At 38.9% G+C, this 25,944-nt stretch overlaps 1 protein-coding gene across 2 annotated transcripts in view; it reads right to left on the reverse strand.

Annotated features, from left to right (window-relative positions):
• FBN1 (fibrillin 1) overlaps positions 1-25,944 on the reverse strand; it is a 148,106-nt gene that overhangs the window by 112,288 nt on the left and 9,874 nt on the right. For both annotated transcript variants that reach the window (XM_031587628.2, XM_090148912.1), the window contains 4 exons: positions 21,882-21,964; positions 20,886-20,984; positions 14,144-14,239; positions 12,477-12,572 (listed from right to left, as the gene is read on the reverse strand). In XM_031587628.2, the coding sequence (XP_031443488.1) occupies positions 12,477-12,572; positions 14,144-14,239; positions 20,886-20,984; positions 21,882-21,964 (374 nt within the window). The remainder of the gene's footprint in view (positions 1-12,476; positions 12,573-14,143; positions 14,240-20,885; positions 20,985-21,881; positions 21,965-25,944) is intronic.

Here is a 25,944-nt window from a genome sequence, read left to right on the forward strand (position 1 = left end):
ATTTCAAAAAAGCTATTGGAGGACACACACACACATACTTTTCTATGCATTAACCAATGTATATTAGCATATCTGCATTCAAGAAACATTTTAGAAATGAGAATATCAAAGACAGATTGTGCATGCAGCACATAAGCCCAAAAGAAACGGAACACTATATCATAAAAGAGAAAGACATAGTAAGTGTTTCGCTTGCTGTTTACTCTGTTAGAGTATCTCTTATTCATCATCTTGAAACCCCAAACTGCTGTTAAATGAATACCATTACAAGTAACAGTATTTCTGTACCTTAGAGCCAGAGATAGCAGCCTTCTAGAGTTGTTAGAGCTTGTTCATATTTCTGGCTTATGTCTGTGAGCACTTCTAACTTTTACCCAAAATTACTAGCTGACATTAATGCATGGTACTACAGCACAGAGCTTTCTCATTAATCTCATGCACCTTCTTAAAATCTGGCAGAACAGTCTGTCTGCATCAACTCTGAGGTCTGATTCAAAGCCCACCCAAGTCTCTGGGCATCCCTTTCTCTGACTTCACTAGGGTTTCAATCACCTCCATACTTATCAAGAAGTTTCATCCAGGCTTCATTTCCCTGAACAATATAGGGCTTCTACCATCTGAGTTCAAACTGATGGTATTGGTATGTACAATCAATATGCTTTTCTTGTAGCTGCTGTTGTGCATGAAATGTATGCATAATCCACCCTCTGGTTATAGCCAAGCAAAGAGTTGTGGAACAAACATAAGCCACTGCCTGCAGGGTTTTGGCAATAGCTTACAATAAGTGGCAAATAATTACTGGTTTTGATGCTTACTGTAACATTAACCCTCTTGAACTTCTCTGGTATTTCTTTGGATACAATGAGCAGTTGCCTAGAAATTTCACTTGTACTCTTTAGTGAGGAGTCATTACATAATGTTTTATAAGATTACCCAAGTATTATGAACAAGGAACAAAAGTGAATGTGCATGTGGATATGCAGAACATATATTTATCCAATTTGTTTGAATGATCTCAGACAACGAAAAACACACCTCTCATATCAAGAATTCCTTCAGCAAACATACACTAAGAACAATAGCAGTCTCTAAACTGTGGCAGATGTCAATAGGGGCTTGTGCAGCCACACTCCAGATAACTAATATTAACAATTCAAAACTAACTCCAGTCTCTTAGTCTGTCCTCTGTCACACTGAATTCAAAGGAAGAAAGCATTTCTACTGATTTCAACAAGGGCAGGATATCAATTCTGGTATGTTTTGGGGATAGCTGAATCCTTGGAACTGCACCAAGACTTTGCATCACAGTAACAGAAAGAAATCCCTCCCTGCCTGACACTGAAGCAGACATCAACGATATAGCTGAAGGAAGTTGTTATTTCTATTCAAAATTCTAAACAGCTGTTTTCAAGACAGATTAAAAAGATTTTTCAATGTTTGGATTCAACTCAAGAGCTTTATCTAATGCATACTTCGTATTTGAGTATTTGTTGAATTAGAAATTTAATAGAGCAGCTGAGTATTTTAAAATCTTTTGGAAGATGTGAAAAAGGGATGTGAACTCTAGCACACCCTGTAAAACATAAATTTCTTACCAAAAGAATATGTTATTCATGTGCTCTGTACATTAGGTCAATTATTACTCACTTTCTTTGGAGAACAACCAAGTGCCTCCACCCTTTATAACAGAGAACTGTAATCAACCGTAGTAAGAATAGCAGAGCTATTCTAATACATGTTAGTGGCTCAGGCCCTCGCTCAGGAAAGTTTGAAGAGTAAGAAACTGAGAGTGATTTGCCATCACCTACTTATTTTTATGTTTAAATTGGGGGGGAAAAAAAATTGATGTTTCTTTTTATGCCTCAGTAAATAATTTCAATTTAACAAAAAAGGGAAAAAAAAAAACCCTTTTTAAAAAAAAAAAAAAAAGAATGCTTTAAATTGGCCCTCCAATTTAAACACTTCTGTTATTTAATGACAAATTCCATAAACATTCTGAAACTAATATTTCTTCCACTGCACGCCTTTCATTTCCGCTAACCCAATTTAACCTCTCATCTTCCTTGTAGTCAGCAGCTGTACAAAGCATTTTTTTAATACTGACATCAGCAAGTGACTGAAGTGCTAGTGCTAGATTCAAAATGCCTTCTAAAAACATGACTTTTTGTATTGCATTTGGAACTGAGTTTGATACAACTTGTACTGTTAGTTTAATATAGTATCACCTTTCATGAAGCCATATCTTGTTGGGTTCCTGCTGGGACCTTAGAGCTGAAATAGCACAAGGTTTAATGCATGGCACTTCATTTTGCCCAGAACTGCTGCAGGCCAAGAGAAGCATTTCAAATTATTTAGATAACCACACAGATTAAATACCCAGCAAGGTAGCTTGCTAAGTCATTCATCATTTGCCATTCCTGGACCGTGCTTGCGTCTAGCCATGTTTTTACTAGAAGAGCCATTCAGATGGATGGAATGCACATCTCTGCTGGTTTTCCCGGCCTAAGAAGCAGTCTAAACTTCTCAACCTGCTTTCAATGCTCTCCTCCTGTGAGATGCATGAAAGTATTAGGCTAGATGCTCTCTGCCATCTTTCTATCATCCTACCTCACCTGTTTTTGTTTTTCCTTTGTAACTTACTGTGTAACAAAACATATCTTTCCTTATTTTAACCCCTCAAGAAGCTCGCACCAACAAACTGTCCTCTTATTTCTCAAAATCAAATACCTGGGATAAGTAACACTATGTCACAAAATTCTATTCTACACATAGTATCTGCATCAATAAACTATACCTTAAAGGAGTCATTGATCTAACATTGACTCTCCTTTTACAGTACATAACACTTCTCCCTTTTGTAACTGACCATTTCAATGGCAGATCTTTTTGCCTTTCAAGCCTGCAGTCTGGAAGTCATTTTTGACCCTGTGGTTTCTTTTGAAGCTTGTATTAATCCGACTGTAAAGCTGTCACACTACCATTTTGTGGATCTCTCCAAGTTACCACCCATACTGTCCCACCGGGACATGGAGATTCTCATAAAGGCTTTCATCATATCTCAGCAGGACAATTATAATTCATTGCTTGCTGGTTTTACTATTACCTCTTATAAACATTTCAGGCTTAAGTAGTATTCTGTAACTTATACTGCTCAGCTGAGCTGAAATGTCTGGACATACTATTCCAGCACAGAGACACGTCCAATGGCTCTTGAGGAAGCATTTCAAAGTGTCTCACTGTAAGATTCATCCTAATTGCACTTTAAAGGAATTATACAGCGTGCTTTTCACAGCAAATGTTTCTTGCTTTCTTTCTTGTCCTAGTTCTCAGAAACTTAAGCAGACATAGGAGTTTTTGTGAGCTTAAAATCCCACTTGACTGAGGGACCTGGTTTCCTTCTAACTCAGATGAAATTAACAGTCAAGACAGGGGTAAAGATCTCAAAGCACATCTATGATTTTGCTTATTTGCATGTTTCTCAGCTGTACCAGTTACAATATATAGTATTTTCAAGGTAAAATCTCGTAGTGAAAAACAAATGGAAACACTGAATCACAGAAATGCAGCACTAAGAACAATGTGATACTATGACATATCAGCATAGTAGGCATGATGTGATGAGCATGAACAAGTACTACAGCCCAGTAATTACCTCTGTGGCTTCGAAGTGTGTAGATTTTTCACATTCACTGGAAGAACATGTCCATAATTTTGCCAAATACCCTGAATTCTACTACAAATTTGCCCTCCTTTCTCCCCTCAAAGTCGAGCTTGTCAATACCCAGTCACAGACAACAGTGCGCACCAGCAACCCCAATATGTAGTCTTACATAGGTTTGATTCTAGATGGGACACTGTAGCAAATTGGTCTCCTTGTATTTTTATTTTAAGTAACAGAAGTACAGCCACTGTCAAGTGCAAGCAGAAAAAAATCACTTGCTAGTTTGTCTGCAGTGTAGTTATTAGGAGTTAACTAATGTTATTAGGAGTTAAAACCATTCCCTTATCCCACATCCCATGAAGCAGTGTAAGTTTGTCAGCTCATTTCATATTTTTAAACAAATTGCTCAATTTTCAGAATTTTATTAGCCAAGTCCACTAGGAATTATCAGCATAATATATGCTTTCATTTCACAGCCTTCAACAAATCATTGTCAAATACACTTCAGAGAATATAAAGCACAAATAATAACAAATAAATAACACCTCCCCCCACCCCCCAAACACACACACACACACACACACACACAAACCCACTACCACCAACAAACACAAAACATCCAGGATTATGAATGCCTTGACAGACTTAGCTCTGAATCTTCCTTCAATGGCTAACAGGCTTGAATTGGATGTACTACAACAAATCACAGACTAAAATACATTTAACACATTTTCCAGGAGGTGACACAGTCCTAGACAACCTGCTCTGATTCTACTCAAACAGGAGGAGGTCTCTTCCACCCCAGAGAGATTCCGTAAGATGAAAAAGTTAGAAATTATCCCCTTCCTCTTCTGTAATTCTTATGGCTTTATTAAAATCAAACAAACAAACAAACAAAAAAAAAAAAAAAAAGGGAATAACTTCTTTGGTATGTAAGAGTCACTCCACTGAGTGACTGATCTCCCCAGTCTCACTGAAAACTTATCTCACAGTAGATTCAATAGAGCTATCACGAGCAGAGGGAACAACATATGCAATATAAGCATGTCATCTTACAAAACCGATGGCTTAATATCAAGACTAAAGAGAGCTAAGAAATCACCATCTATACAAAAGAAAAAAAAAAAAAACAAACAACAAAACAGTGAATCTAACAAAATATCACTAAATTTATTACCACTGCTGCAATATCAGTGAGGATCCTTCTATCTCAGCACAGCAGAGCAGGGGCTCTGTCCTATGACACACAGACTGATCCAGGCAGAAAGCCCCAGCCACTACTTCCCAAGGACAAAACTCCAAGCATTCTCCTAAGCTCCCATTCCCCTATGGCTGTCAGCACCTCTGTGTAGGAAAAGGAAGCGTTAGAGAGTCACATCCCAAGAAGTAAAGAGGAAAGGACACTACTGAAACTCCTGGAGGTCACCAGGTAAACTTTGCAACACTAAGTGATGAGGATAGAGCCATTGTAACACAATCCTGGCATCATCCAGTAAGCTAGTGTTAGTCAAGTTAAAAGTCACATGCTACACTAAACATTCATGAAAGAAAGCAGTGGCGAGGCCACCCCTTCTAAATGGGGCCTGGAACCCGAATTATACCACTGGAAAAGAAAATTAAGACTATGGCTCAGCAACCTGAAGTTGAGGCTGCAGTTATGCTAGCCTTCCTGTGTTAGCACAGCATGGGCAATACCAGCAGCAGACACGTGGTAAATGTGTCAGATCACAATCCAGAACCAGGTGCTTACAAGTTTCTTATTTCTGTTTTAAAACATATAAATGTGTGCTTGAGTACATGTGTATATATCCACACACTTCACTAGCTTTCAAGATTTTTTTGTTGTTGTTTTGTTTTTGTTTTTAAAATTCCTTATCTCCAGCTTTTACATGCTTTTTTTTTTTTTTTTTTTTTTTTTTTTTTTTTTTTTTTTACAAAGAAAAAAAGAAGTGAGTCTTGGTTTCTTTACATAAGGAAATTCCCTCTTTTTCCAAAAGAGATTCTTTTTTTCCTTTCTGGATAAGGAGTGCAAAGCCAGACCGTTTTACAGCATAGCAGAGTTTGGAAAGTGATCTTTCTCTTAAGGCTTCTTTCATTTTAGACCTTATTTAGGCCTCTTTTCTTTTCCTACAGAATTTCTCCAGAGTGCCAAACCGTACGAGCTGTCACTGAAAAAAATTATAAAAACCACTCAGTCATTATTCCTGAACTTCTTGAGGCCAGTTGGAAATGCAGAAGTGACTGTCCTTACAACCACTCTTAGGCAGTTATTTCCTATAACTTTTTGCCACTTCTACCCTGAGGTAGGATATGAGCTATTTTTCTAAATGTAACAGATTTCATCAACTCTGTTACAAATAAGTTGCAAGACAACTTACATATGACAAAACAGTAACACTGACCATTTTGAGCACCTCTGCTTAAGATGTATTTTCATTAGCATTTTGTAGCTGACCTACATAAAAGAATTGTTTTTCTTGGAAATGCCCTTGTGAGTTTATCCTTGCATTAGGTAAGAACTATGAGGTTTTTAAAGAATTCTCTTTTCTTTGTTAGAAAACACCATCACGAAGTCTTAAAAACACCTAAACCCTTAATCACCTCAAAACAAACAGCACCAACAAAATGTGACACAAACCTGAAGAGGAATCATATGTACCAATACTTTCATTCTTCCTGTTGCAACTGTAGCAATAATTTTCAGCTTACCAGCTCAATAAGAAAAAAGGTAGGAAAGGAAAAATACTTATTTACATTTTCAAGGTGATTCTTTAAGAAAATATTAGTTTTCACTGCACAAAATCAAAGTATTTTAGGTAGCTGTGCTTTCTTATATCAAGACTTTCTGTGGCTCAAACAAGAAGGAACATCTTTCTCCATAAACAGCCAAGTCAGCATCACTAGACAAGATTCCACCTTCATTTACTCATTCCCTGTATCATGATCAGCTGCAGGGAATACAATGAAGAAAGCAACTTCTCTATGGAAAGCTCCACAAGAAATTATTTGTGCTCAGCTACTTTATGTTCTTAAAGATTCATAGGGACCTACAAATGGGGAGACAGCTGACATTTGAAAAAGGAGAATACTGTGATGGTACTAAGAGGGCAAGAATGGTTTGAAGACACTTACCCTGAAGGCCTCGAATGCAATGCCGTGCTGCAATGACAACTAAAATCAATAAGAGCTGACTCAGCCTCACAGCACACACACAAAAAATCTGTCTTTTGTGATATAACATCAGACAAATTCTTCCCAATTCTCCTTGGAGCTCTGCAGAGCACAAATCCAGCAGTGCAGACCACTCAGGGAAGTTTTATCTTTCAACCATCCCTACTGTGTATAGAAAAGCCATATCTATGTTAATGTAACATCCTATAGCCAAACAAACATGGACATCTCTTTGTGTATGTAACTTCAACAAAGCCTTCAGGTGAAAGCAGAGGGCTCCACTCTATTTCCTAAGGCATCACCAAGCAGACCACATGAGCAAAGCCAACACAAGGTTCAGCCCCTGACTGCAGAAAGCAGGAATGAATTTTTTGTGGAGCAAAGGTGTGCCCAGAGGCTGCCAGCACACCTGGAGGTAGGCGTTGGGTGCAGCAACACAGCTGTCTGCAGTACAGGGAGAATGATCTCAGTGATCCTCCTGTGAGTCCCTTCATGACCTCCACGCAAGAATCAAATCACACCAATTAGAACAACACAACAGTTTCATTCAAATGTTTGTACTGAATTAAATGTTTGTATTAACACATGTCATTACCACTTATAAAGTGTTTCTACCTTGACCAAAGCACAGGCTTCTCATTTTATATGCAACTCCACTGTCACAACTAAAACCAAGTCAAAGCAAAATACAAAGGCCAAGCAATACCTTGCTGCACATCTAAAGGTCAGTGCCCTTAGCAGCCAATCAGGAAGGCATGGAAATACAGAGAGGGCTGCCAAATAGCTGAATGAAAACTCTGGATTTGTTTGACTGAAACCAAAACTCAATTTGGAACAAAATGTAAATGTTCAGCTTCATGTACAAAAGTTGGAGTCCTTACATCTCACAAGAGACCTAAGCCCATATGTACTGAATCATTTGTGGATCTTGATTAAGCTTTAAGCATATATTTGAAAGAACATTTTAAAACACGTTATGTGGTATTTTCAGATGCTTTATGTATAGAGCAAGCAACATACAATAGCTGGATAATGTATTCACAAGAAGCAGAACAATGGATAAAAGCTTTCACATACAAAAGACCCTAAAAACACTTTTTGGCATTCAAAAACAAACTGAGCTTAGCACCGAGTTCTGGTCCAAAGATCTATTGATTATACTGCTAAGTATTCTAAATGGTCTTAAATCACACATACTAATTCTGTATAGACTTACTTCCTCAGTGTTAAGCTGCGGTTTTGGTTGAAAAAAATTTAAGAACTCCTCATCCGTTCAACTCAACTTCTTTCACAGAAAAGATATTCCTAGCTGCTGATAATGAATTCCTGTTTTAAAACTGGAAGATACTAAGGATGGCAACATGAATAAAATTCTGTTAAAGAAAGTAAAACATCAGTCCGTGACTGAATATATTTAATGTCAGCCTGAAGCAATTTTTCATAATTTATAGATTCAGCGGGAAAATGGTGCATTAGAATACTTACTCCAGGCCTTCAAGCTTAGCCATCCTTTAGTTTGCTGCTATAATACCGTACACACTCTATTCATGTTGCAGGGCTGAAGAAACTACACGTCTATGTCAACAGATGTGTTTTTTGGAAGACGACTACAAAAATCAAGTTTATTCAAATGTTTGCCAGCTACCATATGCTGCAATACTACTTTAAATGCAACATAAGGCTCTGGGAACATACTTTTACTGCTATCTACACTTTGTTATTTACTTTCCGTTTAGACTAAATACCAGAGACGGGGCACACTAAGGGGTGCAGTGTCCTCTTTGTGAAAACATTCTGCTCGTTGTAATATTTAGAAAGCAAAAAATACACACAGCACTACACCACTCTCGACCACTTTCAGCGGCTGCAGTTTCACAGAGAGGCTCTGGGAAAGATATTTTTACATATGGCATTAATTCTGGGAACTTTTAATAATGGCCAAATATAATTAAAAATTAGGCAAAAATTCCTGCCATGGAGTGAGCAGCACAGAAACAACTCTGTCTGAAGAAAAAGCAATCATATGCTCATATTCTGAGTCCAGAAAAACACAAAACACACGTGGTACATTTTTAATATTTGAACTACATCAGGCCCTACTCAGCTCCTATGTGAAGCGAGTGGCAAAACTCCAAGATGCAGCAGGATTGAGCTCCTGATGTTGTCATAAGCATTCAAATAAACAAACAGGGCTGTAACACATTCTAAGCTTCCACTGTGTTCTTCTAGCTGGATCCAGACAGAAAAATAAAAGGACGTTTCATTGCATTTTTTTCAATAGCAGAATAACAACAATATACGATTTTATATTCTATGGAAGTGACTCTGTAACTATCCAAACGTCCAATGGAAAAGAGATTCAAAGAGGTCGAGACAGCTATTATGCACTAATTTGGAGGACATCATTCTATCAAATCTGATTGGGATGTCTGATCTCTCTAAGTCTGTAACATCTCTTCTGGACATCACTCTGGACCTTCATCAAATGCATGATAGAGGGATGTTTTCAAACAATCCCAAAGTGGGCATCTAACACAGCTAGCTCAATTCCCCAGGCTCTATTTACAGACAACAAAAAGAGCTGTCGATGTTCTGAATCATCCTCAGGGAAAACTAAGCTAAATCTCTGACTCAGTCTCTTCAGTGACTCTTAAAGGAACTGCAAAATCTGTAACCCATTCACTATTGAAAGTTAAATGGTGTAAAGGTGGCATCCATTTCTTAACCAGCAGAAGAAATTTAGGTTTGCTTGCACCTTAACTTTTCTATAACCTGTGATTTATTTTTGTCAGCAATTCAACTAAATGATATGCTTCAAGCTGAGTACACATCTCAGGCACACCTCTCAGAACTCAGTACTGACTCTGAAAGCTTTGGCCAAAATCCAGCAAGACCCTTAAGCATTTGAATAACATTATGCATATTGACATCTCAAGTTTGCATTTAAATGCACGTCAAAGCCCATCACCGGATCACAGCCAGACAACTCAGCACCTTCCAGAATTAATGGTTAAAGTTCAAATTTTAACTGAGTCAATATGCATGAAATATTTTCCTTTCTGGACTACGTAAATTAAAGGTATCTTAAATTGCTGTAGGAAGCATTTCCCAACTCCACTAGTTTTTTACTGTTCAGCTTATGTGAAGTTCACCTTTTTGATGAACATTATCTCAAAGGAAAAGCAGCTCTACTGTATTTATGATACACCTGCATACACTTGTCAGTATGCTCAGGAGGCTCCCCCTGCTCTGGAAGGGCGCCAAGCACCACAGACACAGCTTAGGAGCTAATGATACATGCAATAGACTCAGCCACATCACAGTTAGCAATCCAGTCCTCATGACACATTTCTCACTGGTGACAAGATATGCACTCTCCCAGAACATGAAGAGGAACTCCACTGATAACAGTGATTGTAAAAACTCCTTTTGATCATATTTTGTGGAGCTTTATACCAACATTAACACTTCTAAGCCACACAGAAAGTAATTTGTGGGCTGAAACTCTTCAGTGCTTCTCCCTGAAAAAATAAATACATAAAATTGCTCATGCCACAGATGTGATGGAATTTGCTGCTCTGTGAAACAGTAGGTCTTTCACCAGATAAGCTCTTTCATTATGCATGTATTTGAAACCATTGACAAAGAAGTCTTGTAAATATTCGTTAACAATCATATGGTCAGTTTACTGAGGTAATAACAACCAAGCTAATTAGTCTTACAGATACAGGCCAAATGTATGGAAAATTAAAACATCAGACATAAAACAACGCAACGTGCTGCTGAACTTAAGAAACTGGCTCAAACACCTGGAACATTTTCATTGTTTTCCATATCTGGTTCTTAGAACAACCCCCCTAGATCTAGTTGCCTCAACTCTGTTTTATTCAAGACAGTTCTAAGCTACGACACACACAGCAATGGCTGGAAATACACCTGGGTCTGTGACATACATGCCACAAACACTCTGTGATCGTTACTGTTAGCCAGTGCTTGCAGAGAAAAGCACTGTGTGATATGCAGCAGTACATTACTTCCATCACTGTTAGCCTGTGGCACGGCATACCCTAGAAGTCAAACCACAGACAAACACATGGAAAATATGCATGTCACAAAACCGTATCACTTCACATTACATTTATATTGAGAAATGGTGTTTTCACAACAATCTGCCTCTCCTACTTCTCCCAGAAATGGGATAGTTTCAGAGACTATTTCTCTTGAGTAATTTCTCATTTTTTCCCCCTCCAAGCTTTGGTTCTTAAAAAAAAAAAAAATCTTACTTTGCAGGGCATGAAACTTGTCAATCTATTTACTGGAAAATGTCCATCCACATATATACATCAGAAGCCCACTAGGGAACATCACAAATCCACATAACATTCCAGAGCAAGATCCAAAACATGGATCTCTTTCTTAGTTGACAGATGTGTAAAATCATATGCAGCCAGGCAAGTCCCTAGTGACCACACAGGTGCACGTGCTGAACAATGCAAGCCTACTAAGATCAGCATTAGCTTATACTTGAAAAGTTATCTTCAGAAAACATTTTTCTGATGGGATAATGTGATTCTGGGACCAAAAAAACACCACACCCTTTTTTAGAGGAGGGGAACGTATTAGCTCAGCTAGGTAGAGAGGCTGGAGAGAATCCCTGTGAAAGAAGCCAACTGTCAGAGGTTTTCTGGGAAGATATGACTATTTGGCCTCAGTACTACAGTGATCTTTCACTGCACCTTATTAATGTGTATGTTCTCTTTTACTGATAACTACAGAATCAAGCACATGTTCTAAGTAAAAACTGCTTATGGATGACACATACAGATTACAGCTTTCCACTTCAATTGTGCTCAAAGACATGTATGGGATTCCATGACAGTATGATTTGGCTCAAATGGCTTTGTGTCAATTTCACACTCCACCCGACACTAGGAAGAAGCCCTGAGGGATGTGACTGAATCTGTTAGTAGGCTTCAGCCCAATCAGGTGGAGTCAAACTGGCTGCTGCAGATTAGGCAACATAAAAGCAGCATTGAATAATCCCCTTCAGAACTTGTACACTGCAGCTCCTCACCAGACTGAAGGCTCAAACCTTCACCCATGGAGAACAAACAAACAGTAACTGCTTGAAATTCAACAAATTTGTAGAAATACTCAAAACAACTGTAACCTAATGTCATGGTTTTATTTTTTCCAAACTTCAAGCTTTTAACCAAAGACAATTAACATTTTCCATTCTTTTTGCTGAAGAATGAAATTTCCAATGAAATAGATCAACTGCTAACTCTATTAAATGAAAATGTATTATTTTTAAGATTATAAAATTTAACACAAGGCTTATGCCTAAGTATTCCTTGCTGTATCTCTCAAATGAACAACTAAATTGGTTGAATATCATGAAACAAAAACAGCAGATGAGGCAGTTGGCAGTTTGATAACAGTATAGCTGTACAAGATGGGAAGCAGAACTGAATAACTTCTGCCATAATATGACACATGAAACACAGAGGTAAGGTGATACTTATCACTGATAAGCAGACATATTGGAGAGTTGCAAACAGCTCTTCTGATGACTTAAAAACTAAATCAAAGATAGTTTTTACCCAATCATTCATATTTTTCATTTGTCAGCTTTTCCACATACCTCTTTCACACTGGGGTCCAGTAAATCCATACGTGCATGCACATCGGTTTGGGGCAACACATCTTCCTCCATTTAGACATCCATTTTCACAGACAGCTGTATCAAAGAGAAGGTAAAGGTAGTCTTTATTATATTATTCCCAGAAAAATAGGAAACTACATGCTTAACCAGCTCAGGTAAACTAGTAAAAAATGTAAACATAACAGGTCAGGACGTGCTTTTTCTAGAATCCTTTGCTATTTCCTGGCCTCATTAGTATAATGAATTCATCTTTTCAAGGAGGTATAATGTAAACATGCTAATAACCACAGTTCCTCTGACCTCTCAGAGCCTCTTTGATGACCGGACAATTCCACAACTTCGAAATAACATCTCTTTCAAATGCTCAACAAAGAAGCACTGAAAAAGTAGAGATTGCTCATAGAAGGTGCAGGTGAAAAATGCACCTTTAAATTCTCAGAGGTGTTCCCCATATTCAAGCACATTTAATCATGCATTCACTACTCTGCCATAATTAAAAAAAATAAAAATAAAAATTCAGTGTTAAAAGGTTTGTTACTGGCGTTTAATAATCCACGATACCAAACAGGAGAGGAATATGCAATCAGTGTCTATTCTGATTTAGTTAATCCATGATTCCCTGCAGTACACAGTCACTAGAGCCCGGTTTTCCTCATAATAAACTCCAAAAGCAATTTCCTTCAAAAATAATCAGAAAATGTAACATTCACATGAAAAAAGGGTTTTTAAGTACAATTTGATGCTCATTGAGTAATGTTATTCTTTGTTCTGTTCACATTCACTTCAGTAGAAAGAACGTTTCCATTTATCCTCTTTTATCCACTTGATATTTCACAGAGAAGGCAGAAATACAATTCTTAATCCTTTCACCATGTGATCCTCTTCCAGATTATTAGAGTAAATTCCTGGTCTCACTGAAGTTCATGTAAAGTGTGCCATTGACTTTGACAGAGCACAAAAGGTTTTCATTAAATAAGCTAAACACATTTTCTCTGTCAGACCAATAGTTCACTAGATAGCAACATGACAGCCTTGCTTAAAAACAGCATGTACATCCTTATTTGAGTTTCTTCACAGCATTCTAGCCAAGAGCAGCAAGAGACCACCATAATCAGTTTGGGAGAGGCTTCAAGCAGCAAATCCAGGAATGTTGTTGGCTCAGGATTGATTGAGGAAATAAAAACTATGTCGATCGACTGTATCGAGACAATATCAAAATAAGTAAAACTTCTACAGTGTAAGAACTAACTCTGAGACAAATCCCTAAAATAAAAAAGAGGCTTTGTATTAAAAAGCTCAATTCTATCTAAGACGAAAATTGAATCCCATGTAAATTCTGTATTTATGGCCTCTTGCTCTAGTGAGTGTAAAGCCCTGGAGGTCAACAGGAATTATGGCAGTGTGAGAACTGCAGGATCAAGTTATATCCAATTATTATGAATTCACATGATGTTTATTTTAATAGCACTGATCAGAAAGAATTCACTCGGCACTCATTACAGAGTCATGTGTTTTCCTGTAAAATTCCACTGTACCTGATCAAAAACAAGCTCAATAACAGCTGAAATTTAGTGTTGAAGGCACCCAGCTCGCATATCAGAATTACTTGATTATACACAGTATCTCTACTACTAAAATGTACTTACGCTGTCCACAATGCGTTCCTGTATATCCCTTCTGACAGAGGCAGTGGTCATCACTACAGCTACCTCCATTCATGCACCGGATGTTACAGTGTTGTACTTGAAAGGAAAAAAGATTTTCCTGAGTTAAACCAAGCCAAGTAGAAACATACAACTATCTGCTAGGGGGTTTCTTCAGGGACTGATTATATGAACTAGAAAGCAGTACTAGAAACAGAAGATACATATTTTAAGATGTATTTAAAATAGCAGAAACAACACTGATCTACAGTTCCTAAGAACTACAAGCTGCAGTGCAAGAATTTGACACTACCTTCACTTACTGAAGTCAGTAGAACTTTCTACGGAGCATGAATCTGCAGAATTCATCTCCTAGCTCGCAGTGGTGCGAAGAGAAGTACTGAACTTCTGGTAGATATCACCAAGGAGTAAGAGTCTTACCATACGGGCAATGGGAAAAGGAAACATTAAAGGGAAAGAAATAAGAAAGCTCCTGAGGACAGCCTGGCTCTGCCAAAACACACAGTATCAGAAGCTGACCTGCCCAGGTAGGACTTCTTGTACAAAAAGGTAAAGTAACAGGGTAATTCCTTTTTGCACGCCTCCTATGGGCTCACCCCACCACCACATAAAGCTGCTGCTACTCCTGTGCCTGCAGAGCTCACAGACAGCACTTCCCCAGAGCCAAGGACCTTCCCTGCCAGGAGCAGAGGCTGGGGAGTAGCACAGCCCGCTCTCCTCAGCAGCAGCCCCACCATTTGTAACGATTAGCATGCGGGCCAAGTCCGACGCCAGTAAAGCATAAAAGCATGTGCTGCGTTTTTCTAATAATAAGGACAAATATGCTTTTTAACTAGAGGTCAGGAACAACTTAAAGCTTTTCATCAGGCACAGAGCAGCAGGCAGGCCTCTCGGCAAAGTCCTCCTCACAGCTCCCACTGCCTGACACAGCTGCTAACAGGGGCAGGCACACAAGTACGCAGCCGGGAAATGCTTTCCCTCTTAACAGGAACCACATGAAAGGCTCCTCCCCAGATAGGATTACGGGAGATCAGCATTTTAGTAGGTTGTGATGGAGCACTGGATACCTACCCCATGCTGTCTGAAATGCTCAGGTCAGAAAAATACAAATTGCATGTACTGCCAAAGCCTGCTGCTAACAGGTGCCATGCCAACCACTGAATTTTTCCTGTTGCACAAAGCCCTTAAGCATTGTTTGGCTTTTTACAGTTTGAAAGTATGTGAATGGAATCTTTATTTTTTTAAAGCAGAATTAATAATTTTAACTGTATTGCCATCTACAGAGATGTGAATTCACAGAATACAAGTTAAACATGCAAATGAAGAAAGGATTTAAAATAATCTAGCATTTGAAACACTCGTACACTTAATTCTTCGATTATAAAGGTAAGCACTCTACCTCACATTTCTTTTGTGTCTAATATTTACGATACATCTTTGGATGTACTTCAGGCAACAAAAATGTGCTAACATTCCTCAACAAGAAGAGAAATTGTCTGCAAATACAGAGTGAGTATCTGGTGGAGATTTTTGGACAATGTCCTAAGTAGGTCAGAAAAAGGTGTATAGTTTCTTTAAAATGTGTAGTTCAACTTAGCTTTATACAATCTTAGAAAAACAGAGGGGATTACAAAAAGCATAGGAAATGATATCATCTGTCAAGCAGGGAAGGAACTTAAAAACCACAAACTGATTTCAATTAGAGCAAGCTATGCCAAGAGCTAATTTCCATTCCCACATGAAGACCAAAGCCATTTAAATAGTTTGAACTACATTTGAGATAAAAAGGTTAACAGTAGCTTATATGATGATTTTCGTATTATTTGTTAAAGTAACAGTAAAGTATATTTCCCCATTTTGGGATAAGGAGTGGTTTTACACATAACACACACACAAAAGTTTCCATAATTTGTCTTACTGCTTCTCAAAGGAACTTTTCCAAGGTAAAATATTTCTTCCTCCTTTTTAAACTAAAATCATTACAGGAGAGACTGCTGGAACAACCCGTCGTAATTACTAAAATGAGCTATTCTAATCAGTGATCTTTCTCCCTTATTACTATGCAATAAAATCAGTGACATCAAGTCAGTAAACTAATAATCTTCTGTTGTCTCTTACAGGAATGTTGAAAACAGTATTTCCAAAATAATACTGACTATTCTGAAATATTACCCTTCCAAAAGTTTATAGAAAAACATGCAAAAGGCTGTCTGGATCTTAGATGACGATTTTAAGGCTGCATTTTTGAAAAAGTAGCACACTACTGCAGGTCCAGAGCCTCAGCTATATCAACAATTCCATTTGTGTCAGTAGAGATATTCCACTTAATGAAATAACCTGTCCCAAGGTACTGCATTGACTGAGACTAGAGGGAAAAGCACAGGAATTACTGTAAGGATGGTAAGTCTATTCTTACAGCTTTGCCTTTTCTTGTTAACATTAACAAGTTATTGCTCTTAATAAATTATCATTCTCTTTCAGGTCCATTTTGTAAACAGTCTGCAATGGAAATTTCTCAAATCAAAACAGAGGCAACTGCAGGAATGCAGCTTTATAAACCTGCAAAAGAGATGGCAAGATCAAGTACATCCATGCACACTGTGTGTGGGCAATGTTTGTACTGATTATCAAAGAGGAACGACATGCTGCACATTTAAACATCACAGTTTCTGACTGTCTTAGTAAATTCCCAGCAAATCTGAGCAAAAACTTCATCCATACAGAGTACACCATCACATGACAACTGCTCCCAAAACATTCAGGGGATCACTAAGCAGCCAAAAGGTAACACACCCACACCATCAGCTCAGCAGTACCAGCTAAAAGAGATGGGGGTGAAAAACCTGAGGAGCAGAACCTGGCGCCTGGAGCCCAGGGCACTCCACAGGAGAAGCTGCCTCATCTCTCCATGCCACTGCTGAGGAAATGCTCCCAGCCTGGCTGTGCATGACGCAGGGCTTTGCCTGCCAGGAGCTGTAAACAAGGAATGATGGCCTCACTGCATCCCAGATGCTCAGCGTGCTTTCTCTGTCGAGTGACTGAGTCAGGAGATGGCAGCCAGCACCAGGCCGGGATGCAGGGCTGCATCCACTCGAGGCAGCAGCCGCTTGAGAAAACCCACAGCAGCCTCAAAAACTTTGGAAACTTTCAAAAATCAAGGCTTTTCACCACTCTGACAGCAGCAGAATAAATCAAGGGGCTGAGCTCTGGCCGAGCAGACATCTCCCACAGCACCTCAGGGAGCAGCCTCCGCGGGTGCAGACCTGAGCGCCTCAAGGCTTCCTGCCCAATCTCTGAGGAAAGCTCAGAACGATGGCTCTGATAGCACGCACTGACTGAGTGACCAGCTCTGTCCTCGGCTGAGCCAGCGGCTGGGGAGCTCAAGCAGTGTATCAGCCTGCTGGGAGGGGCAGGCACCCAGCTCCCCTCAGCTGCTCCCTCAGTGCCCACCCGCAGCTGTGGCTCTCCCTTCAGAAGCACCCCATCAGCTAAAGCCTTCCTGCCTCAGCCAGCCCCAGAGGGCAGACTGCCTTCCCCATGCTGTGCACTGCAGCGTCAGACTCACGTGCAGCAGGTTGACGGATGCCTCCGCATGTAGCAGTGCTATCTCCATGCCTACTGTAAACAAACCCCAAAAATTCAAGAATTACTGAGAAACAACCACTACTCAGCCAACAAGTTCACTGATGTCATGAAAATCCCTGCTGAGAAAACCACCAGTTGATCTTTTCAACCACGAATCAGATTCCTAAAGCTGATTCGTAACCAGAAAAGTCCCAACAAGTGACCTGCGTAAGAATCAAAGTCAAAGGCTATGTTTTGCTTTTCAATCTGCACTATTTGAGTCCAGCAGACAAGTAGCCTGTCAAAGCTATTCTGAGTTTGGTTTCTGACTATGGTTGTGCACAAATTAAAACCTGTAGCCACTACTGATTCCTGAAGTACTAAACACACATATAGCTTAAAACATTCAAAAGAAGCCTCAAACACATCTCACATGTCAGGGCCCACATTTTTAATTGTGTGAACTCCTGGTATTTTAAATATAACAAACTTGTTTAAACCTGAGATGTAAAGCAATGTCTGCATATACAGAAAAAGACAACTGGCATTTATCTAACTGCCAGCATTCAAGGCAAGTCACCTAACTTAGCATTCTTGCAATACTCTGACTTTTGGCATTAACTAGATTTTTACACAGTATAAAATGAATTGACAGATCATTTGACATGACTCAATCAGCGTGGTAATTACACCAGCATATTGATTGGACATCATCCACTTCTGATTTTCTTGTATTACTTGAGTAGAATTTTTTCTCATTTGTTAAAGTATAATTAATAGATTGGTTTATGGATGCATATACCAATAAAATATTAATTGTAGCCAATCTGAGCTGACAGTAACCCTTTGATGTCAAATCGTATTTTTTATGTTTATGTTTCCTTTGTTTCCTAATAGCAGATCTAAGCCATTGTGGTCTATTGTGTAAATACGTATCCATGGGCTTTGTCTGCAATGCCAACAGAGCAAATGACTTTCAGAAATTGTATGTTCTGTAAGTCCTAATGAGGTGCTCGGTCATAAAAGTTATTACACAAGAGTGCACAAAAGCAGTAATTTCTCTCTACAACAACTCAAGACACTTTTCCACTTAGGATTGGTTTGCTTTACTAAGTAGAGGTGATGTGAAAACACACACATAAAAAAGTATCTGAAACTATTGCACTAATTAAGGAAGATATAAACAACATGTTTATATGTTTTTACTCCACTGCTAAATGTTTTGGTACAGTTTACAGAAAAGCAATTTTAATGTGAGCACATACACATTTTAATATAGACACATACAGCAATATAAAGAGAGGATGTCAGCACTGATCAAAGCTCAAAATTGGTAGAACATACGTGTTTAGAGAAAGTAACCAAAATAGTTAACTGGCATAGGTGTTGAAAGCTTCTTGAGTAACAACTGTAGTAAAGGCTCTATGGACCATTTATCTGTGCATGCAACTCCAATGAAGGCTAAAGCTATGGAGACAACTGGTAGAATATCTAAGAAAAAGAACCACAGGGACAACTGTAAATTTACTCATACTCTATTTTGCTTTTAAGTCTTGACTCATAAAATACTTCAGTGTGGCCTAAGAAAAAATGAGGTAATACTAAAGCCCACTCATTCCTGTCTTTTACAAAGGTGCCAAAACATGTAACAGATGTAGGGATGTACCTCTCCTTCTGTACTCCGGAAGGGACTTGGGAGAAGGTCATGCTTTTCTGTACTAGCTTACAGGATCTAGGCGGATGCACCTGGTAAAACAGTAGCTGCAAACCCAGGCAGGGATGAACAACAGACACTTGTGCACATCTTGCACTTTTTCTCCTCCCAGTACTCTCTGGGAGCTCCACAGCTCTAAACTCTCCTCACTCCAGCCTCTCCTAACAGACATTGCAGGAGCACAAGACAGGGGTTGAACTATGAAGAACAATATTTACCATTTTAGTACATGCCATTCCATTACATTCCACAGTTGTTATTGTTTTTCCACTGTTACTGCATGAAAAGGATGCTAAAGCCACAAACTGAAGTGGTCGGTTATGTGGGAAAACTCTTTTCAGCTAGGAAAGCAGGAAAACAGCAAGGTAGAATATAGGGGCCAAGCAGACCACACATTAAGACTAGAGAGATATTCAAAATGAAAAGAATGATGGTTTTGCTTAACATTACAGACTTCCCCACTGACTTCAGTTAATACATTGTTGAGATAATTATAGATATTTGTGTGGAAAAGTTTCCCTCAACTTTCTTCCTCAAAACTTCCTTTTTCATACAAATATTGGGGTCTTCTATATTCAAAGAGACAAACACCATATTCAAATGAGAGTACAGTGGAGATTAAAGCTGGCATCTCATATATGAATGGAGAGACTATCCCAAGCATGATCTACTTCATAATCAGATATTCAAGATTAACCATTGAGCTGTTTTGCTCACTGTATGAATTTCACTTTACTCATTTTATTCTGGGTCTGGGAAACATTCCTTGAATAACTGAAATCCAAACATTTCTAGAAAAAGTCATCTCTCTGACAATTTTTGTTTCCAAAGCATCTGAATTTTTCAGATGAAAAGCTGTTTCATTTAAAAACTTTGACCTGTTCTGTACCTCCAGCATCTACAGAAGTGTCACTCTATTAATAAAGGTCAGCAGCATTAGATTCAGTAGATATGTACCGAGTCTGACAAGGAAGTCCTGTAGCACTTGATTAATTTACTGCAAATCAGTAGGCCTAGATGTGTAAACAATAGAATAGTGTCTGGCTACACTGATAGTAGAATTACAAAGCAAGATAAATTCAGCCAATTGCCAACAGAGATCTCTCTCTCATTACAACAGCATATCTGTACATGTCTAATGTTGAATAGAGAAATGACATTTTCCAGAAAGCAAACAAAGACTGGAATTAGTATTACAAACTGACAAATAAATATAACCTATAATAAAACTAACTTAGCCAACAAAAAGCATCTTCAATAGCTAGCTTCTGAGTCATTCCTCAATTTCATCACAGAAGGCTACACTCACTGTCTTTCCTGCGTTGATATATGCCTGGTGACTCAGAAGTTATTTGTCTTAAATACTGAGCACTGAAGTATCTTATGCACCTTGCCAGCTTGACGGGCTCAAAAGAGCAGTATAAAAGACAAAGAAGAAATACTTACTTGATTTTGAACCACAGGAGGGGGCTATCTGACCATTTGGGCATGTGCACATGTTTGGTCTAGAGCAAAATCCATCCCCACAGGAATGTCTGCAAATTGCTACAAATAAAACAAATACTTTTAAAACTTGCTTTAAAAACCCCAAAACACATTAAAAAAATCCAACCACCTGATAGAAAATATGTATTCAGCACCACAACAAAAACAGCCGTAAACTCATTAAATTGCATGCAGATTCCAAGAGTGTTCCTTCCATTCATCTTTGTCTCTATAACAGACAGCTAACACCTGGAATTCTAGTCTCTTATCATAGGAACATATCATAGACTGCATTAAATACATAGGCAGATTTCCTTAGAAAAGGGAAACTGTGGTTCATTTTCCCAAAGCCCTCCTGGAGGAAGGATGGCTTAGATGCAGCATTACAATGCTCCCTTTATTTCTGCACCACAGATACAGCAGTGTAACAATTCCCATGAGAGTAAGCTGCCTCAGTATCTCTGAAGAGGGTCTTATCAGCCTTTGGGAACTGCTTACAGTACAACGTACCATTACGTGTGAATACATATACAGCAGCATGATGAACATATGTATACACTGATGTCCCTACATATACATTTCACGGATATGGTCCAAACAAGCAGAGTAAATGTACTTGCTGGCCCTGCCTCCTTCCATTTACTTAAATAGATTAACATATTCCACAGCTACTCACTCCTGAGAGTCCACACACTCCTTGGATCGCTTTACCACAGACTTAAACAGAACATGTGGATGAGATTAATCCTTTGTTAAATACTGGTATCACATCACTATATCGTAGCCCACAGAACTTTGTATATTAGCTTAATATATTTAAAAGAGTAAAGAAATGGTGTGTAGCTGCAATTGAAACCATACAGAAACACATTTCAGCTCTGGTATACAATTAAAAATACCCTGACATACAGGGACAAAGATAAACCTCAGTCATAACATACAACTAGATTAACTTACGGACTATGCATTGGTTTCCACCAGGTAAAGTTTTCCATCCAGGGCAACAGTAAGCATTGTAACGTGATCCACACACATTTGGACTGGAAAAAAAAAAAAAGAAAAAAGACGATTTCTTATTTTTGCTCAGAAATGTGTTTTAAAAGTAGAGTCATAAAGATGGAAAAAGTAAATCACTGCAAAATACATTTCAATAATTAAATCTAAAAGTGTGGTATGTTTTTAGCAGATCTGTATGCCTATGATCATTAGGTTTTTTAGGTGACACATACTTTTATAAATTAAAGATGACATAAAATGAAAAATCAAATCATTAACATGTGAACAACAGGAAAAGAATGGACAAAATTGTCTCCTACCAAGCCATATCCAAAAAAATACCTCACAGGGTTTTGTAGCAAAACACCCCTTTAAATACAAAATCTATTGGCGAACATGGAGGAAACTCAGTGCATTTTGAATCATAACTTCTAAACTTCTTATTGTTTCCCCTTCTTCACTATGTAGCATTTTTACTGCTCCCTGCTTTGTCTCTGAGCAACACTTTGCACGAATGTATGAGTAAAATCATGCCAATCATGACATAAGCCAAATAAATGAGCCCAATTATGCATAACAAAAATGACTTGCTATAAAAAAATCAAGGATGTGCATGTAGACAGACAGGGTTCACGTGAGATGCAGGTGAAGGGCCAACTGCAATGAGAACTTATTGAACTTCTCAAACGATGGATCCATAGGATTTCTTTTTCCATCCCATCCCCCTCATCAATATTTGCTCTTTCAAATAAGGATCTCAGAAGAGCCTCTACTGAAAGCTGAAGGGACATGACACCTACCATGATTTCATTGGTAAAAACGGAAAAATGGAAGCTGTTCTATGCCACACAGTAACAACTTCTTTAAAATCACATTTATTTAATGCAACTCTCCATGTACATAAAGGCACACCTTCGAAAAAGAAAAAATTGTCTCTTTTTGCTGTGTGTTTCGTAATCTTAAGGAAAATTTTACAACCTGTATTACTATTCTGAGGAATTACTCAATAGATTAACGGAACTAAAGCTAGCTATAAACTAGGACTTCCCAGAAAGAGCTATTTTAAAATATTATATACAGATTAGAGACAGTGCTTATTGTTTCAGGAAGGGTTTCTTTATTATTATTTTGTCCTTTCTCTTTCAGAAAATTCTTCATCTCTGGTATTACAAAGTCTAAGTAAACAACAGTTACCTCATATGGTGAGGCAACTTAAGAAAAACAATCTTAATATATACAAACATTCATTTGTGCACATTTTCTAAATAACAAGATTTTTTACTGTATTTATTTAGGGATTTGCACTGTTAATACAATTTCAAGTACCCTGATTACCCCAACTTTGGTGACACCTAGTATTTTCATTAAGTGCTTGGTCAGAAATACTTAAGTCAATGCAAACATTACCATTATCTTCCACTGATTTTCTGTAATAACAAAGTGGTTACTGAGACTGTGAGCAACACAACTGAGCATGTTGCAGGGCCCTTTTCCCTTCTTGCAGTCTTCTTATTCATATAATTCCGATGTATTCAGTTTTAGTAATGTCAGCTACTTCCCTGCAGGGCTATAACCATGTAACTTTCCTAGAGTTCCCTGTTCATCAATGCCAAATGTTGCTCCATGATCATCTGCCAAGTAAGACTGGCAAGCAGACAAGTGAGATTGCTTTTCACCTTCTCCGGTCAGAAGAAATAATGGAACTTACTAAGACAGACAGAATGGATTTGTTGCTACCTGCTACAACTACAGGCATAAACCACCCATTTCTGATCCAGGTTGTTAATAATCTGTAACCAGCTGATCATAAAGTGATATGCAGATGCTCTGTTAAATTTCAGTCTCAGCAAGTACTTGGTTTTGGGGACCATCTGGTCCAAGTTAAGAGCCAGGAGCAGACTTTTGAGTCACAGGGAAACCCGATTTTTAAAATCCTCTTCCAAAATGGGGCTCTGGAAAACCTAGATGTGCCAGCAATCATGAAGTCAGAGACCCTGAGAGCCTTGAGGCTGTCCACATGGTAGACTACGCCATACACCCAAAAGCTCCAACTCTGAGGCAGCTTGCTTAGCTTTCAGAAGAGAAAAAAGAAGAAAAAAAGTCATCAAACTGTACTTGCATGGAACAGTCTGAGTCTGACAAGTGTATTTTCCAGTGGAACACTTTTTCGTCAGAAAGCTGCTGTCTAGCTTATAAAAGAAACCTGTATTAAATTCTGAGCTCTACTGTAGCCTTCTTTCAGAGGGAGGACGTGTTTTCTCCTTGTGCCTATTTGTAAAATCTTTAAAAGGAGTTAAGTTTGAAAGTTACTTTCATTGATATTTATGAGGTGATCAGACACTAGGCCAGTAAGTGCCTGTAAATAAATAAAGCATTTAAGGGGATAACAATTTACCTCATGCTAAATCACGGACACCATCTATCAAATTTCAAAGGCTCTATCGTGGTATTTAATTTAAGCAGTTAAGCACCACTGCATTTAATAGTACTTATTTTCCCGCTGATATTATAGGCTATGAATACTAAAGAAGCATTTTATATTCTTATAAAACTGTTCTCACGAACAGCACTACCGAGTTTAGTAATAAAACCTGATTTGTAATGGTAAGGCAGGAAAAAATGCACCTACACAGCCCTCTTAAAGCACGACCTCGCCCCTCTTGCTAAGTGGGAACCTATTTCCTATAACTCAGCACACTCTCGCCGCGAAGCCCAGCATGGAGACAAGGATGGCAGGGGAAGACAATTCCGTATCTCCAGAGCAAGTCATGCTTTTGAAAGCTCCTGTGGTCCCAGCCAGTGTAGTGGTGTCAGGAGCCAGGGAGACAACTCACTGAAAAACAAAGGTTCAACAGCTCCTACAGCCTTGTAAAGAGTGAACTATGTCTGAAATGGTCCAAAAAATTGATCCGACTGATCTTCCCAGACCCCCCTTGTTTTGGACTATAAACTGCATAAAATAATGACCTCCTTTCCCAGATCAATAATTTATGCTCTTAATTTCATGGAAGGTATTGGGGGGGACTTTCTGGGGGCTTTTCTTGCAGAAGGAAGGGGAAGATTCAGAGGAAAGGCTTTCACTTTATTTTAGTCGCTTCTAAACTTGTAAATCATTAAGGATTTATGTAATGGTGCAGTGCTGAGAGACACTGACTGATATCCAGAGTTTCACCGAAGACATCCAAAATAAACAAGAAATTATGTCTTTGATGATACGTAAGTACAAATTCAGTAGCAAAGTGAGTTGAATAATTATCAAAAGACATTAGTCATCCACTAAAAAACAGCAGAGAGAAAAACATGCATCTGGAAATTCCAATAATTAATGTTTGAAAATGACAAACTTGGCTGACAAGATCTGCATGCACCAAACCAGCAGATTTCTTTAGAAATAACTGCAGGGAAGCTCCATCCCCGCTGAGAAGGGACCACCCAGCACAGGAGGAGGTACCTGCAGCATCGCTGCATCCTCCCAGGGCCCTCAGCCTGCCCAGGGGCATCCTGTTGCTGTGTGTCCCCGTTCGCCCTGCCCAGGACTCCTCTCCTGAAGACAGCATCGCCCATCAGCCGCTCCCAAGGCAGGAAGAGCTTCTGGCAGTGCTGCGTGTGAGGCTTTGGGCAGACAGCCGGACAGCAGCACTGCCATGCGCCGGCCAACACTGGTGTAACCCAGGTTGAATCAAGCCCAAAGCGTGGGTCTGGGGTAAATGAGACGCAGAGACCAGACAGAGTGGGCAGGGGACGGCTGAACTCCAGATAGAGCTGAGCCAGGGTGCTGGGGAAGGTTTCTCTTCACTCCCACGTTCCACTTCACTCCCTGTGCACACACACGGGGATTCCTTGTGGCCTAATGAACAATTTCGATTAACTCCTTGGCTGCAGCAGCTGGCCTATGTTTAACATAATGTAGAGACACAGCTTTCTGGCAGAAGAGAGGCAATTTAAAGCAGTACTGTCAGCCAACTGTTATTTTTAGAGGAGCAGTTGCCTACTTTTCTTCTTATGTGCATAGGACCGGTACTTG

This window comes from Phasianus colchicus, chromosome 12 (assembly GCF_987193195.1).
Source record: "Phasianus colchicus chromosome 12, bPhaCol1.hap1.1, whole genome shotgun sequence".
Classification (NCBI taxonomy): domain Eukaryota; kingdom Metazoa; phylum Chordata; class Aves; order Galliformes; family Phasianidae; genus Phasianus; species Phasianus colchicus.